At 36.3% G+C, this 14598-nt stretch overlaps 2 protein-coding genes across 3 annotated transcripts; one reads left to right on the top strand and one right to left on the bottom strand.

Moving 5' to 3' along the window:
- Positions 1 to 446: 446 nt before the first annotated feature.
- On the bottom strand, positions 447 to 8802 carry LOC124299996 (cell division cycle and apoptosis regulator protein 1-like). Of its 2 annotated transcripts, none has more exons than XM_046753580.1 (15): positions 8653 to 8802; positions 7973 to 8100; positions 7304 to 7575; positions 6712 to 6948; positions 6352 to 6612; positions 6001 to 6226; positions 5634 to 5911; positions 4491 to 4746; positions 3538 to 3603; positions 3239 to 3445; positions 2955 to 3134; positions 2514 to 2870; positions 2054 to 2426; positions 1612 to 1955; positions 447 to 1534 (listed from the first exon to the last, which is right to left on the bottom strand). In XM_046753580.1, exons 1-15 carry the CDS (start codon positions 8708 to 8710, stop codon positions 1301 to 1303), a joined length of 3477 nt encoding a protein of 1158 aa, XP_046609536.1. In that variant the 5' UTR covers positions 8711 to 8802; the 3' UTR covers positions 447 to 1300. The 2 variants fall into 2 exon arrangements, with proteins under 2 accessions (XP_046609536.1, XP_046609545.1); XM_046753589.1 differs by having other exon boundaries at positions 3254 to 3445.
- Positions 8803 to 9523: 721 nt separating this feature from the next.
- Positions 9524 to 13124, top strand: LOC124306274 (peptidyl-prolyl cis-trans isomerase-like). The gene is made up of 3 exons (XM_046766795.1): positions 9524 to 9864; positions 10744 to 11097; positions 11392 to 13124. Exons 1-3 carry the CDS (start codon positions 9664 to 9666, stop codon positions 11461 to 11463), a joined length of 627 nt encoding a protein of 208 aa, XP_046622751.1. The 5' UTR covers positions 9524 to 9663; the 3' UTR covers positions 11464 to 13124.
- Positions 13125 to 14598: the final 1474 nt, after the last annotated feature.

Here is a 14598-nt window from a genome sequence, read left to right as displayed (position 1 = left end):
CCTCAGATCAAGAGTAGTACTTTGTATAAAAACGAGTTCATTTTTTCAACAGACTGAAAACTCCAGTCTGATATTTGAAATACCCCAACTTTTCCGTAACTTTTCCCTGCTGTAAAAAATTTCTAGAGTTTTTCCGATTTTCCAGGTTTTCCCTGTGGGTATAAACGCTGTAGTAACGTATTGAATACGTTGCAAATGGTTTACCTTCTGGGTGATTGTGAATATATCACTGACTTGCATTTGCTATAGGAAATTTGATTCGTAATATATCTCGTGTCAAAAGCCGCCAATAATTTCCGGGACACGGAAAACGCTGGCATGGCACATCCTCAGGTTCCCCTTCTCATGATTTTGATTGGTCAACCGAACAGGGATTAGTAGTTAGTAGTGTACTATAGGTGTACCATAATTGAAGAGAAATAATAAAGTGATGGGTTTGTTTTTTCATTACGAAACATTTGTTTATTCGTCAACTTATATTTACGCATGTATGTTTTTTTCCTAAATAAAGTAGTTTATACATACTCGTACATTTCACACGAGCTGTTGAACATAAATAACTCAAATTTAACACTGTTGCTTTTTTCGTTTTTAATCAGACTAAAACATAACAACTCAACTACTGTTCACTGTCGAACAGGATTTCCGAAGAGTACTTTTTTTGTAGGGGGCGGTGGATGGGGCGGGGGGTACTTAATATCTGTATGACGAGACTGTCGACCGCACACTTAAATGTAACACAAGAATGGACTTAAAGGCTTATCTTACTAAGGGTAACTAGATATTATTCTTTCTTCTCTATTTAGATTTGTCGCTGTATGCAGGAACTAAACCCAATTGGCAATGAACATGTATAAAAACTCTTTAGTTACGTGTGTTAAACAAAACATACGTCGATCAAGATTTTATTATAAGTTTTACATAATTGTCATTGCGTTGTCCATGTGTTTGGATCGAATTATGTCGAAGTATTCCAATATCTTGAAAATTTTACAAATCGTAATGGCTCTTTGTTTATTCTGACGGCACTGAAACACTGAATAAACAAAAAGCACGTGCAACGTCGTTCTTTTTTCGCTATTCTATTCCATTCACATTGGAAAATTATTCAAAATGTTATCCTTTGTTTTCATTTACTATTTTTCAAAGTAAACTTTTGTTTACTGCTTTTTTTAAACAACTCTCGCTTTTTCTGGCATGGAAATCATTCCCGCGATGTAAAAAATTCATTCGCCGATATAATGACGAATCTGTAATGATATACTCTTATAACTAATAAATAATAATCTCTTTCGAATGGTTACTTTTTTTCTTTATCAGTGTCTCCACCAGATGATTCTTTTTTAACATTCACTTTATTGTCACTCCATCGACTGTCTGACTTAGATTTGTGCTCGACTTGCGCACCATTTACTTCAACTACTCCTTTCTCGTCCTGAATTTCAACTATTTCTACCCTCTTAGATTCAGGAATTACTTTAGCTGCTATATGAAATATACTTTTCAACGAGGTTAAATACGTGTGGGTTTCAGCCTGAAAAAAGAAGATTGTGAAATTTTCTTACACATACATATAGTTACAGTATGTAATGTATTGAAATACCACATTACCGAGGTTTTCTTCAGCTTATCATCCGTGTTTCTCAATTTGTCCTTATATGATTTCAAATCCTCTGAAAGATCTTTTATCATCGTGCCTTGCTTTGACGCTTTTTCACCAACAGAGCCCAGCTCATGCTGAAGTTCCATCATTCGAGCCTCCGTATCAAGTCGAGCCTTTTCAGATCGCTTCAGCTGACTGACCAATTTTTCAACGTCTAACAACGAGCCTTTATAAAGTACAAAACCTTCTGGAATAGACTCTCCTTCGCACTCGCCACTTTCACCATCTTCTCTCCGTGCTCTTTTTGATGCTGGGCCACTTCCAAAGAATACTGGCAGTAATTTCTTGTTTCCTAAATGAAACAAAATAACCAGATATATTTCGATGTAAATGAGAATTGATAGTAGAATGAATTCAAGTTTAGAGTAAATATTTATAAACTTCACATACCGAGAGCAAGTGAACGCAAAACTTCTTCGTTGTCTCCCCATCCACCGATTTCTAGTTTATCTATATTTTTTTCCTCTTTTTTATCATCCTTGACATCTTCGTCCTTAGATTTATCCGTTAATTTACGATAGTGTAACGAATCTCTAGTGACAACCTTTTGCACTAACTTTCGCGCCTGTGCTCGAGACAAATTTAATCCAAGAGTATAAATTAACTCTTCGATATCTTTATCAAATATGTAACCGCAGTGCGTTTGATCAAAATAGACGAACGCCAAAAGTAAATACGGATCATGTGTAAATAACTTTGCTTTTCTCTTTTTTTCATCCTTGTCTTTATCTTTCTTTCCATCCTTTGTAGAGTCATTATCATCCTAAAAATAATATTATACATCATTGCCAGTTTATTGAAATCCATTATGGACGTGACTTGAATTTTAATTCAAAATGATCGAACTTACCTCAGATTCTTCGTCGTCATCCTCCTCATCTTCTTCCATTTTGTCCTTGTCTTTATCTCCCTTTTCATCAGTTCTCGCCTTAACATCTTTGTCATCTTTTTTATCTTTACTTCCCTCTCGTTTCTTTTCATCCTTTTTATCATCTTTCTTCTCATCTTTTCTGGACTTCTTTTCGTCATCCTTCTTTCGATCCTTATCATCCTTTTTGTCATCTTTTTTTTCTTTCTTTTTATCGTCTTCTTTATCTTTAATTTTCTCCGGAAGACTGCACAATGCTCGATAAATTCGAAAACCAAAGTCTCGCATCAACATCTCATTAAACAGCTCAGCAAATAAGGATACTTCGAATGAGTGTTCCTAAAAGCAGATGTGAATGAATCATGAACTTTCCGCAAATTATTCAACCTTATCTCAGTTATGAAACTCATGTATTGTACGCACTTTTGTATCTTCTGGCCTGTAATCCAACAAAACACTAAGCGACATAACAGTACAGTCAAATTTTCCATTTTTTGCAGTTCTTGAAGGATGGACGATGATGTGAGAGGCTTCCGGAAGAGAATATCGTTTTTCAAGAAGAATCCGCTCACGTTCGTAAACTTTTTTCTTATCATCGTCGTGCTGTAAGGATAGCGGTATAGTCAATAAAGCATACAAATGTTGTATTCCCAAGAAATATGATTTTGTCAATCTAAATTGACAAATCATTAACCATGACCGTATACCTCCTTATCCTTCACCTTCTTTTCATCTTTGGGCTCTTCTTTTGGTGGTGGTGAATCATCTTTCTCGTTATCATCTGCCTCTTCCTGTCGTCCTTCCTCCTTGGCCTGCTCCGATTTAATGGCCTTTGTTAGCTTTGCCATTAATTGAGACCGCAGTCCTTTGAAACCCAAGTTACGAGCAGCCAATTCTTGTCGTAAGTCGTTTACCTGGACAGAAAAATGACTTTGAAAAATTCTAGATGGTATAAATATACTGCAAGGCCCATTTGTTAGGTATAAGCTGATTCCTGAAGACTTACATTCATCGTCTTTGGATCAAGCTCAGAGTAGTGAGTGGGCACCTTCTTCTGAGTAATGGATTCTTCCTGAAAAGAAAAAGTAGAGGTCAACTAGAGGTAATGAGAATCATCATCAAAAACTACAAACAGAAGCAGTTCCTATAACTAATGAAAAGCAATCTCTCCTCTGGTCATTCTCTCAACATTCATGCACATTATTACAACATATAATTCACGTTGACCTTCACATGTGACTCGAGTAACTGCTAGACTCTCTTAGAATCCTGGCTCTGGTGTCGGTGTGGTTGGTTGGTTGGTTTGTTACGGACAAGTAATATCAATAAAATGCAGTAGTACATAAAAAAGGACGATGAAATAAATAATTCAGTACTTTTTAACAATTTTCAACTGACGATGGAGGATTTCGGGAAAGGGGAATGACTCGGCTGCGCTCTTCTCCGAGCTAGGCTTGCTCGTTTGGACTTGCGTACACAATGAAACTGTCAGAGGCTAATTGGGTGTTTGCCATAATCTACCAATTGGCTGACGATAGCCATAATTACAGTGATTATGAAACATTGGAATGAAGCTGTTTGAAAAAATCATAAATAAATGTCAACACAGTACGCTCAATATTTGAAATGTGAAAGAAATACGAAACATAATCAAGTATTCGATCAAATTGCTTGAACTTGAATTAAAAATTTTTATAAATTGTGATAAAGTAAGCTTGTAGATAGAATTCGTAAGCTCAGATTACAATATCATTTTATCAGCAGTAATGTGAGGAATGAGCATAAAAGCCGCAAACTAACGAAACCCAAGGACCGATAAATGACGACTACGCGATCGATTGGTAACTGGACAGGTATTAACTGAAGAATCAGTTTAGTAGTTGAAGACAGCAGCACGATTATGTAATAATGTAATGAATAAAAAGGTAAAAAAGTAATATGGGATGGTGTGGGTAGTGCCTTTTGATCAGCAGCGGCAGCCTCGTCAGCGTCATTGGCAGGATCAGCATCGTCTGGGTTAGAGGCAGCTCGTAGCAGCTTTCGCTCCAGTTGTTTCTTATAGTTCAGGTGCAGCCCGTCCCACTCCAGTCTGGTCGGTACACAGCTCCAAACATCTGGGAGAAATAGTATGACGGTTTCAACACGAGACGGCACGACTCGTCCCGATTTGTGGGTCGTCTCCGCTCGTCTGTAGTAGAGCTCCAAGAAGCGGTACCTGTGCCGCAAGGAAAAACAATACCCAAACGTCAACTCAGGTTAATGCCGGCCAGCTTTGGCTTAAACGCTAAACTTTAGCCTGCTCAATTCGCCAGGTGACGCTCTGCACACAAAGCTACGCCACGGCACACGACGACGTTCAGCGTTAACAAAAATAAAAAATTAAACCAAAATTTGTCCGTCATAGTTTCCAACTTCCAGTGGAAATATCCAGTTCGGTATCCAATCGTGTACCTCCTTCGTACAGCGGATTTCGTAACGAATGAATTACTGTTAATTTTAATCGAATTGTTTTTGTTCTTTGTGTCTATTAGAACGATGAAAACCAATTGGCGGATCGCTCCTTCAAATCAAGTATTACAAGTTCCTTTGAAATATTGCAAAAAAGAAAATATATATGACAAGCTCAGCGAGTGTTGCATGTAGATGGACAACGCCGTTGAAGCAGTTCGTCTACCCCTTCCGAAATGTGTAATATAGAACATGAAAAATGGCCATGGATGTGTATGACAAGCTCGGAATTGCTTTTCGAGTTATAAATGATAGATGACACGAAGCCGCTGTTGGATACTACAAAGTATGAACAATGGCGCATAGGGCAAAACAATATTATACACTGAAAATTACTTACCTCACAGTACTTAAAACGAAGAAGATTAAATGTAAGTATAACGACAATATACAAAATTTCATTCCAGGGAAAACTAATTATACCAGAACTTAAACCAACCAAGAATTAATGACGCCGACCAATCATAGTAGTCTGTACAAGAGCATTTTTACAAACAGTTCGCTACTTGGAACTATTAAATATCAGTCACCATCATACGACATGAGCATAGATCAGCAGAGAAATGAATTTGCCAAAATATTAAGGTGACGTACCATTGTGTACAATTGGACAGATCTATGCCAGTCAAAGCCTTGCACGTCCTAACTGCTGTCCTAATTAGAACAGAAGGATCTTTCTCTGGATTAAGTCCGTCTAAAGAAGGACTCCAAGGGCCTCCAATCGCCATTGTCTCATTCTTGCCACGTAAACCAACTAAAAAATTGATGAGTCGAGTCGGATGTACATAGTCCCGATCTGGATCTCTATCTTCCGTAACACCGCAGCATCGTTTGTAAATTTCTTCCATTGCAGGCATAGACATAAGCATGACCTGTGAGCAAAATAATCCAGGGATTGATTTTTTGTGTTATCAAGACTGACACTTGATCTACAAAACAAATTTATTGTTATCTGACGTACCTTTGCCGAAAAGAGGTAATCTGCATCTGGAGGTTCCAGTACTGTAGTATTTTCAAAGTAAGACTCGACATCTTTGTGCATTACATGGAAAGAACATGGCTTATTGAGCGTGAATGGCATGTGTGGCGGAAACGCGTCTACCCATCTAAAGTTTGTAGAGAAGAAATCGCTAGGAATGTACATGTTCTGATAACGTCGTCGAATTTCTAGTACATCAGCTTCAGGTCTGAAATAAACAAAAAATAGAAGAGAGTGGTTATTACACCTGTCATTTATAAGGCAGATTCACAAATGTATTGTACATAGCTATTTGTTATTGGTCCACTCCAAAAACGTGAGATTGAAACTTACAAATCTAGAGCTATTTTTGGTATCTGGACCATGTATCGTGGTACAACCCTTGTACGTCGGCGTGGTCTTGGTGACTTGCTCCTTCGTGTCCTTGACGGGCTCCGCTCTTCCTTTTTTTCACGTTCTCTGATCCGGTCTTCTCGTCTGCGCTTTCTTTCTACATCTTCATCATCGTTTCTACGATCTCTGGGTGATCTTTCTCTAACTCTTCCACCCTTGTTACGATTATTACTGTTGTTGCTACTAGCGTTAGCAGCAAATCTGCAACAAAAGTTACCATAAGGTGAGTATAAACGCTGTCAATGACAAAATTTCAAGTGTGTAAATGATTTATGGTAATATATTTGGCTGAATTCACACCTGTTGCTTGAATTTTCATTCGGAGGAGGAACTGCATTGTAACTTCCTGAAGTCCTATTTGACTGTGGTCTAGATGGTTGATTTTGAACCGGTGGAGGATTAACATTATTCGTATTTGATCCCATTGGCAGTACCTGAATCCGTGTTGCGTTCCATTTGAATGGCATTGATGAATTGTAAGAGGCTTCTACCAAGACACGATCACCAACAATTGGATTTGAACCTTTGACACATGCACTGAAAATGTAATACAATAATAATAGTATGTGTACATCATCTGTTGAAATAATTGAAAGTAACATAAGAAAGTGTTCATTAGTTATTTAGTTATTACTAATTTCAATGACATCATTGAACATGATTTGCAATTCATCATTAGTATATTTCCAGACTTGCTACATACAATTAATATTAATAGGTACTATTGTCAATCAGTTTCATTGCCTGATGACAACATCTTCATTTCAATATTATGAAATTAATAAAAGTTGCACATTCCGTCATGGAATTTAACCTTAAGAATAGCTGAAGCGACATAGCACGACTCCTAGTACAATTTTATTTGCGAATTTAGTTTCGGTCCACAACTCACCTTGTTTGAAAGAAAACATCTTCATCGACAAAACCAAAGTTGTCATGTACTTTAGTCACTGTGCCCGTGAAGACTCGCTGCTTTGTAGATGAGGCGGAAACATTCTGTTGTACTTGTTGCGCAACGTTTGCTACAGACTGTTGAAACGCATTTGTATTGAGGGCTCGCGGTGCAGGGTAGGACACAGTTGCCACTTGTGGATAAAGTTGGCCAGCTATACCACTGGGTAAATTTGAGCCAAGACTCGCCATAGATGCCATTGTAATGTTTGGCTATGTTATGTAAATGAAAATTAAATAAGCATGGGTATATGTAATAGACTTGGACTACATGATGTATACATATATGTATATATATGTACACACACACACACATATATATATATATATATATATGTATATATAAATAGTAAAAGAAACACTAATGCATCTGTTATATGTGGAACATTGATAAATATCTGAAATAAATTTGTCAATTTTACATAGCTTAGCAGATCGATATGTCTGAAAAAAAATTTCTACATCTAATGGAATTTTGATTCAGACATATTATTAATTTTCTTTGACTTTGCAATCAAAACTAAGCTACAGCAGGTTATAATACTCGTTCCTAATGTATTCCTTACAAATTATGTCGTATTTCCGCATTGAAACAATGTGTAAAACAAACCTGCTGTAGGCCTAGGTTTGGCTGATATACTTGTTGCGTCTGTTGCTGATACTGAACCATGGGCTGCCCACCCATACCTCCCATGGCTTGGCCCAACATTTGATGTTGAATGTTTTGGATTCCTTGACCTACGCCAACAAAGATTACAGTTGGAATAAACATTATTATACTGTTATTTATGAAGAAAAAAACTTGAACGCATCACAATACGAGTACACAAAATTAAATAAAACTAAAATCTCAATGTTGATGATCAATCGTCAAGGCGTTGGGAATTTTGTTTCATTAATGAGCACGTTAATTATATGTGTATAAATGATGATACTAAACACTACAAAACAATGCACGCAGGGACAAATGCGACGATCGAAGAACCGTCGAGGAACTATTTTCATTTGTAACCTGAATCCTCAGTGACTGGCATAAGTACAAAATTCCATTCCACATAGCTTTGATTGAGGTATTGACATGTAAGACTCATGCGTATAATTCTTTCTCATTCAAGTATTTAACCAGTGATATATGACAACGTCAATCAGCGAATTGTGGCGTCGATATTTACGTCGACTGATATTCACAATGGTTTGTCAAAGATCAGTGAATATACCTATGTAGCTATTGTTCAGACAAAATAAACCTTGTTATAAATGCGTCTTTTTCTTTTTTTTTCTTGTCATTACCTGCATTACGAACCCACGGCGGATTTTTACCGGCTCCAAAGGGTGAAAGGTTACTCATGGCTGGCAGTGATTATTATTTTCATGTGTCGATGTAGAAAATATTGTCAAACTGTATGGATTCTGCTCAGGGCGTCCTTCACTTCGACGCCATTTTTCTTGTTACTATGGTAGAGTCAAGCTGGTGAGGTTAATACGGATTAGTACGGTTTAAGGTCGACATAAAATTATTGGATGAATGAAAATATCTAAATTTAAATAATATTGATTCGCTGAAATGTATAAAATTCATTGATTGATCACTTCGGCTTTCCGTTGGTAGTTATATTGACTCATTAGAGTATAGGAATGGTAAATCTACAACCCTAATCGCAGTCATTGTTTGAATTGTATAAATTCTAATACCAAGTAATTTCCATCCACCTGATTTTAAATTGCGATCACAAAGATATTTAAATGAGAAAATACAGCGTTTACCTCGGTTTTATCGAAATTCTAACATTATGTTGATCTGAACTGCCGGTTAATTTAACGAGCGAAATTTGAATGGTTAAAAATTTCTGAAATCTGGTGGATATATTTTAGCGACATCAAATAGCTAAATCCAGTACATTTCTATTGGATTTTGGTATTAAAATCCTTAAGCATGTCTGTATAAGAGTAACCTTTAGTTAACGGAATATCTCATGGATTTTTAATACGTAAACGCAGTTTATAACGATCAACGAGCGTCTGTGGGTATAGTTCGATTTTTGTGGCGCGGACGAGGCTTAGCGACGCATTCCTCAGGAATAGTTTTGTTTCTAGGGTGAAACAAGCGCTCCGATTGGTCGGCGTGCTTCAGCATGGTGCCGCACTCAATAATCAACTAATATTTGATCTAAAAGTAACGCTTTCTTACGTAATAACGTCTCCGTAAATTATCAGCAGGGAGTTTACAGCCTCGTAGTATTTCGTGGTATCGCGTAATTGTTGTATTCTCATTGTTCATAATTAATTTCCGGCTTGGTTAAAATGGCGTTAGCATCGATCTGCCGGGTAGGACGACTGTCAATTGATTCGACCTTCAGCCGCTTGGGAGTTGCCGCCTGCAGCAGTCCGTCGTTCTCAGAGTCTCTAAGAAACTTTTCTTCGAAAGTAACGAAAATGGGATTACCACGAGTTTTCTTCGATATGGCCGCCGACGGCAAGTCCGTCGGTCGCATCGTTATGGAGGTAAATATTTATCCACTATTTTATAAAATAACCGCTTAATAACGCCGACTCATTGACCCCGCCATTAACACGGTTCCGTTTTAACACCGGTCACCATCTTGGATACTCTGCCGGCCACTATTAATCTAACAACTTTGGAATCGGTATTTCACTACGAATCGGCGACGAATCTTTGCATTTCTATTCTTCGTCAATCCTTCGACAAAATATTTCCAATATTGCCCGATATTTGTTCCCATTGTTCGCGTTTTCACACGTGCAACGATTCTCTTCCTCTGCTCTGCCATATCCGGCCATGCCGACCTTCGGCGTTACCGCATGATTCTCCAAAATTTTCCATTCACTTTGGGATCGTGATTGTACTTTGGCATCCTATACCCATCGCGGATATGATTATTTCACCGCATATTTTATCAACGCGTTGCGTTATAACGATAATGTTCTTTAATCCGGATTAAATTGTCAGTTCAATTTAACGCTTAATGAATTGTTATAATGATGTATCTCACCATTTTTTACTGTTATGTACGGTATATCGTACGTCAGCTTGTGATTCATTCATTACTATATATTATGTATACGCCTCCGCTTGCTGTACCAAGACAGCTGTTTTATATCAACATTATTATCTTTGCACTCTCTTATTATCAAGATATCGCATTGATATACTTCATAACAAACACCTTATTACAAAAAGGTATCAATTTTTTTATTCCAAAAACTCGCCGCGGACTCGATTTGTTCCTGAAAATTTTTCGACATGGATATGTTCTTTTTCTGCTCTTACACCCACGTATTTCTACCGATACAAATTATTCTATCCAATTATTCCACTTCCTTGTTACTTAACTTCAATTTTTTTTCCCCCACCAATTTCAGCTGAGAAGCGATGTCGTTCCTAAGACGGTAGAAAATTTCCGTGCACTGTGCACAGGCGAGAAGGGCTATGGCTACAAGGGTAGCAGTTTCCACAGAGTGATCCCCAACTTCATGTGCCAGGGTGGTGACTTCACCAACCACAATGGTACTGGAGGAAAGTCAATCTATGGCAATAAATTCGAGGACGAAAACTTTACCCTGAAGCATCTTGAGCCTGGCACTCTTTCCATGGCTAACGCAGGGCCCAACACCAACGGCAGCCAGTTCTTCATCACAACTGCTAAGACCAGCTGGCTTGATAACAAGCACGTTGTCTTTGGTAAAGTTGTTGAAGGAATGGACATTGTTAAGAAGGTGAATATTTTACTCATTTGTCGTCCTAGTCCAAACTAGGGTGAAACTGGCTTGTTCAAAGAACCAGTAATCTTGCTGAAAGTTAGGGAATTTTAAGCAGAAGCGGTATTCTAATTAGATTTTTAATTGACTGAAACTTGTTGGAATTGAGAAACATTTGAAGAGCTGTGAAAGAGATACTCACTTCACGACTTGCGAACTATTTTCTATTTATAGAAACTCAGCTTGAAGTTTGCCCTCAGAATGCTGAGCAAGAAATGTAGCTAACCGTGTTTCATTTGCTTTTATTTTCAGCTGGAATCCATGGGTACTCAGAGCGGCAAGACTACCAAGAAGATTACCATCGTTGATAGTGGAGAGCTGTAGATACTAGGCTGGGATACTTGAATGACTGTTTGCATTTTAATTAACCAGTTGCATAAAACTATCATCATCTCTATCCACGTTATTCAATGCGAGGCAAACGTATCAACTAGATATACTAGAACCAATACGCCATACAGGTCTAACGCGACTCTGCTCACTGCCTTGTCATCATTTTATCCTGCGTGTACCCGAGGATCAAAGAGAATCGAAGAGAACATGGCAATAAAATATACCAGTGGCTCTGTACACCATTCTAGTAAATTCCCCGCAACACCGCGGGTGTCGCACACTGGATAAATTTGATCTCATTATCCGGGTGTCCAGCAAATTAGATTTCAGTGGTCTTAGGAATAGCGTGTAAAACTTGAAGTCTTCGCAATCACGCAAAATTGAGAGTTTTACTTATCTTCTGCATGTATCCGAACATCTTTTCTCAATGCTGAAATATTTGTATAGCTTTAATTATGGCTATAGGATAATTGTGAACACCTTGGTAATGAAAAGCAAAAGTTATCATTTGATAAAAATAGCGAGCTTTCGACTAATAAAAAAAGTTCTTTTTTTTTCTCTTTTAAAACCAATAGTTATAATAACGACGCCAAATCTCCAAAGAAATAATGTCTTTCCGTTATCCCAAGCGCACACGAAAGAGAGCTTAACACCGATGTGAAGTTTTTCTTTTGCTCGATTAAACCTCGTAGATATTTAAATAATTTAGAAAGAATTAAATCTGATGTTACTACGTCTGCCTCGTATAAGCTGATCCTATGAATCACTTTACTTTTAATTGATTGTAATTTTTATACTTGATTTATTGGGTCCAATGTAGATACACTCTTCAAAAGCTTGTTAGCTTAATTCAAACATAGATATATTATATGTGTGTGTTTACCTTGTACCTTGCTGTAGGTAAGGTTAAATTGTTCAAATATATATAAATCGAGAATAAAACTTGATTGGTTGTGGCTAACTATGTACAACAACAGTTTCTAATTTCGCGGTTGTTTTTCAACGCCGCTCAATTTTATGTAGTATACATTTACATACTTATATCTTCACTCCGTAACTTATGATATCGAAGAGTGTTATTGAATTGATCCAACAATTCCGGTTTCTACCAGGTAAAATTGTTTCCACAAAACCAAACTGAAAAAAAAAAAAAAAAAAAAAACGAACAAAGCAGAGTTGTTTTATTTCCTGGGCTGTCGTTTTCATCGTCTTCCTTATACTACTTGTAATAATAATTTTTTTCATTACTTTCTACCATGCGTAATAAATGTTATCACTTTAACTTGACACATTATTTTTAAATTACTTAACTGTATATCTGTTAGCCATGAAATTCCTTGCCATCAATTTCGAATATTCAACAACGATCTTTAATTCCGACCTTTGATTGTTTTTAGTAAGGTTGATCGGATTGATCGTAGAACGTTTATAAATACACAATTGCATACTCCTGTCTGGTTAACAGAAGGGCACGAAATACATGCGAGAATTAATCGATTTGTACACTTTGGAAAGGTGTTTTAATCCAGCGATTTTTCACTGCTCCAATTTATCGTCTAAACTTGTAATCTTAGTAGGTAGCACGTTAATGAAAAACTCTGTTGGAAATAACACGCCTATGTAATACGTGAATAAATCGCAAATCGTAATTACGTTGTATCGATTTTATTAAAAAAAAAAGAAAACCTTGAAATCCGAATTACTGTAAAGAAATTGGATTGTATAAGGGTAAGATGAAATTTTTTGTTTTGAAATGCGTAAATGACTAACTACGCAATATCACAATCTGATGACACGAAATCCACAGACTGTGTTTGCAAAATTATTTCAAAACAGTCACATAAGCCTCATAGTCTTATCAAACGAAAGATTTTAGGCTGCGAAATAAAGACAAATTTAAACATTCAAGATTTATTTAGATTTTATAGCAACATTTGGTATAATTTTCATTTGTAGAATTTCTATACATATAGCGCTTATACTCAGACTGAAAGATAGACAATATTTGCTTTCGAGATAATGATGACTTTTTTACCCCATAAATAGACCGTAGTATTATTTCGTAAGTATATTATTATCTTTGTATTTATTTTTATTCTCATTTACAACGCAGATATCGGTTTCCTGTGATTCTTATTCACCACCCGGCTGTTAATATTCACTTGAAACGCAAACTTTACCCCATTTATTCATTAGGCACCTCCTTCCATTCATTGCGACGTGATTGAGTTTATATTTTCCCACGACAAAGTAATTATTCGCCACTGTATAAAGAATAATATACAAAACATATAAAATCCAGGCTAAAAAGAGTTGTAAGTATACCCTCAAATTTCATCAAAGTTTGCTAATTTTATTCTAATCTCTATTAAAAATTTTACCACGGAATTATTCTTGAAAAATTACTCATTAAATTCAGGAAAGTTGAAGAAACGTAATAAAATATCGGCAGATATTTAACTGTCTGATTAAAAATAACCTGAAACTCAGTAGAAATTTCAACGTTATCAATAACTTTGCAAAAAAAAAAAAATTGCAAAAAATTTCATATCATTGAAATTAATTATTTGATTAGTAAAATTTCCTCAGAACACTTGAGAAAGTGCTGAAAGTTAGGTGAAAACTGATTGTGACAAAAGGGGCAGAAATTTTCAAACACTTTCCATGGGGTTTGTAGGTACTCAATTTTTTGAGTAGCAGTAATTCGTAATATGATTTTCTAATTTTGAAAAAAGTTTATTTGAATTTGTGACATTTTTCTAAAAACCAACGCACTTTTAATTTGATTTGATTAATTACTATTCGTATATTTTGGTGTAGTCAAATTCTTTTATCTAAATCCCGAAATATTAGCAAATTTAATTGTAAACGTTAGGTTGGCTGGAATAATAAATTTAATTCCATAGATTCGTATCATTTGAATGGTACTTACAACAATAGGACAAGTTATTCAGTTTGTCGAAAAATATGTGAAAATATGTTAAATCGAACCACAAACGGCGTCGGTTCGAATAAATTTTTCTTTTCAAGTAAATCTAATTTACACTAGACAAACTTTGGATTAAATCGGCTGTAGTGTAGGTAAATCAGGCAAACATAATAAAACAACTTGATTCTGTAATGTAT

Source organism: Neodiprion virginianus, chromosome 1, assembly GCF_021901495.1.
Source record: "Neodiprion virginianus isolate iyNeoVirg1 chromosome 1, iyNeoVirg1.1, whole genome shotgun sequence".
Classification (NCBI taxonomy): domain Eukaryota; kingdom Metazoa; phylum Arthropoda; class Insecta; order Hymenoptera; family Diprionidae; genus Neodiprion; species Neodiprion virginianus.
The sequence above is the reverse complement of the archived record's forward strand: the minus strand, read 5'-3'. Positions and strand labels throughout refer to the sequence as shown.

Coding starts and splice junctions, on each gene's coding strand:
- LOC124299996 (XM_046753580.1), bottom strand. CDS start 8,710: ATGAGTAACCTTTCACCCTTTGGAGCCGGTAAAAATCCGCCGTGGGTT. Junction 8,101..8,652: donor GCCGTGGGTTCGTAATGCAG/GTAATGACAAGA, acceptor TTGTTGGCGTAG/GTCAAGGAATCCAAAACATT. Junction 4,747..5,633: donor CTGTCCAATTGTACACAATG/GTACGTCACCTT, acceptor CTTGCGGCACAG/GTACCGCTTCTTGGAGCTCT.
- LOC124306274 (XM_046766795.1), top strand. CDS start 9,664: ATGGCGTTAGCATCGATCTGCCGGGTAGGACGACTGTCAATTGATTCG. Junction 9,865..10,743: donor TCGGTCGCATCGTTATGGAG/GTAAATATTTAT, acceptor CACCAATTTCAG/CTGAGAAGCGATGTCGTTCC. Junction 11,098..11,391: donor GAATGGACATTGTTAAGAAG/GTGAATATTTTA, acceptor TTTTATTTTCAG/CTGGAATCCATGGGTACTCA.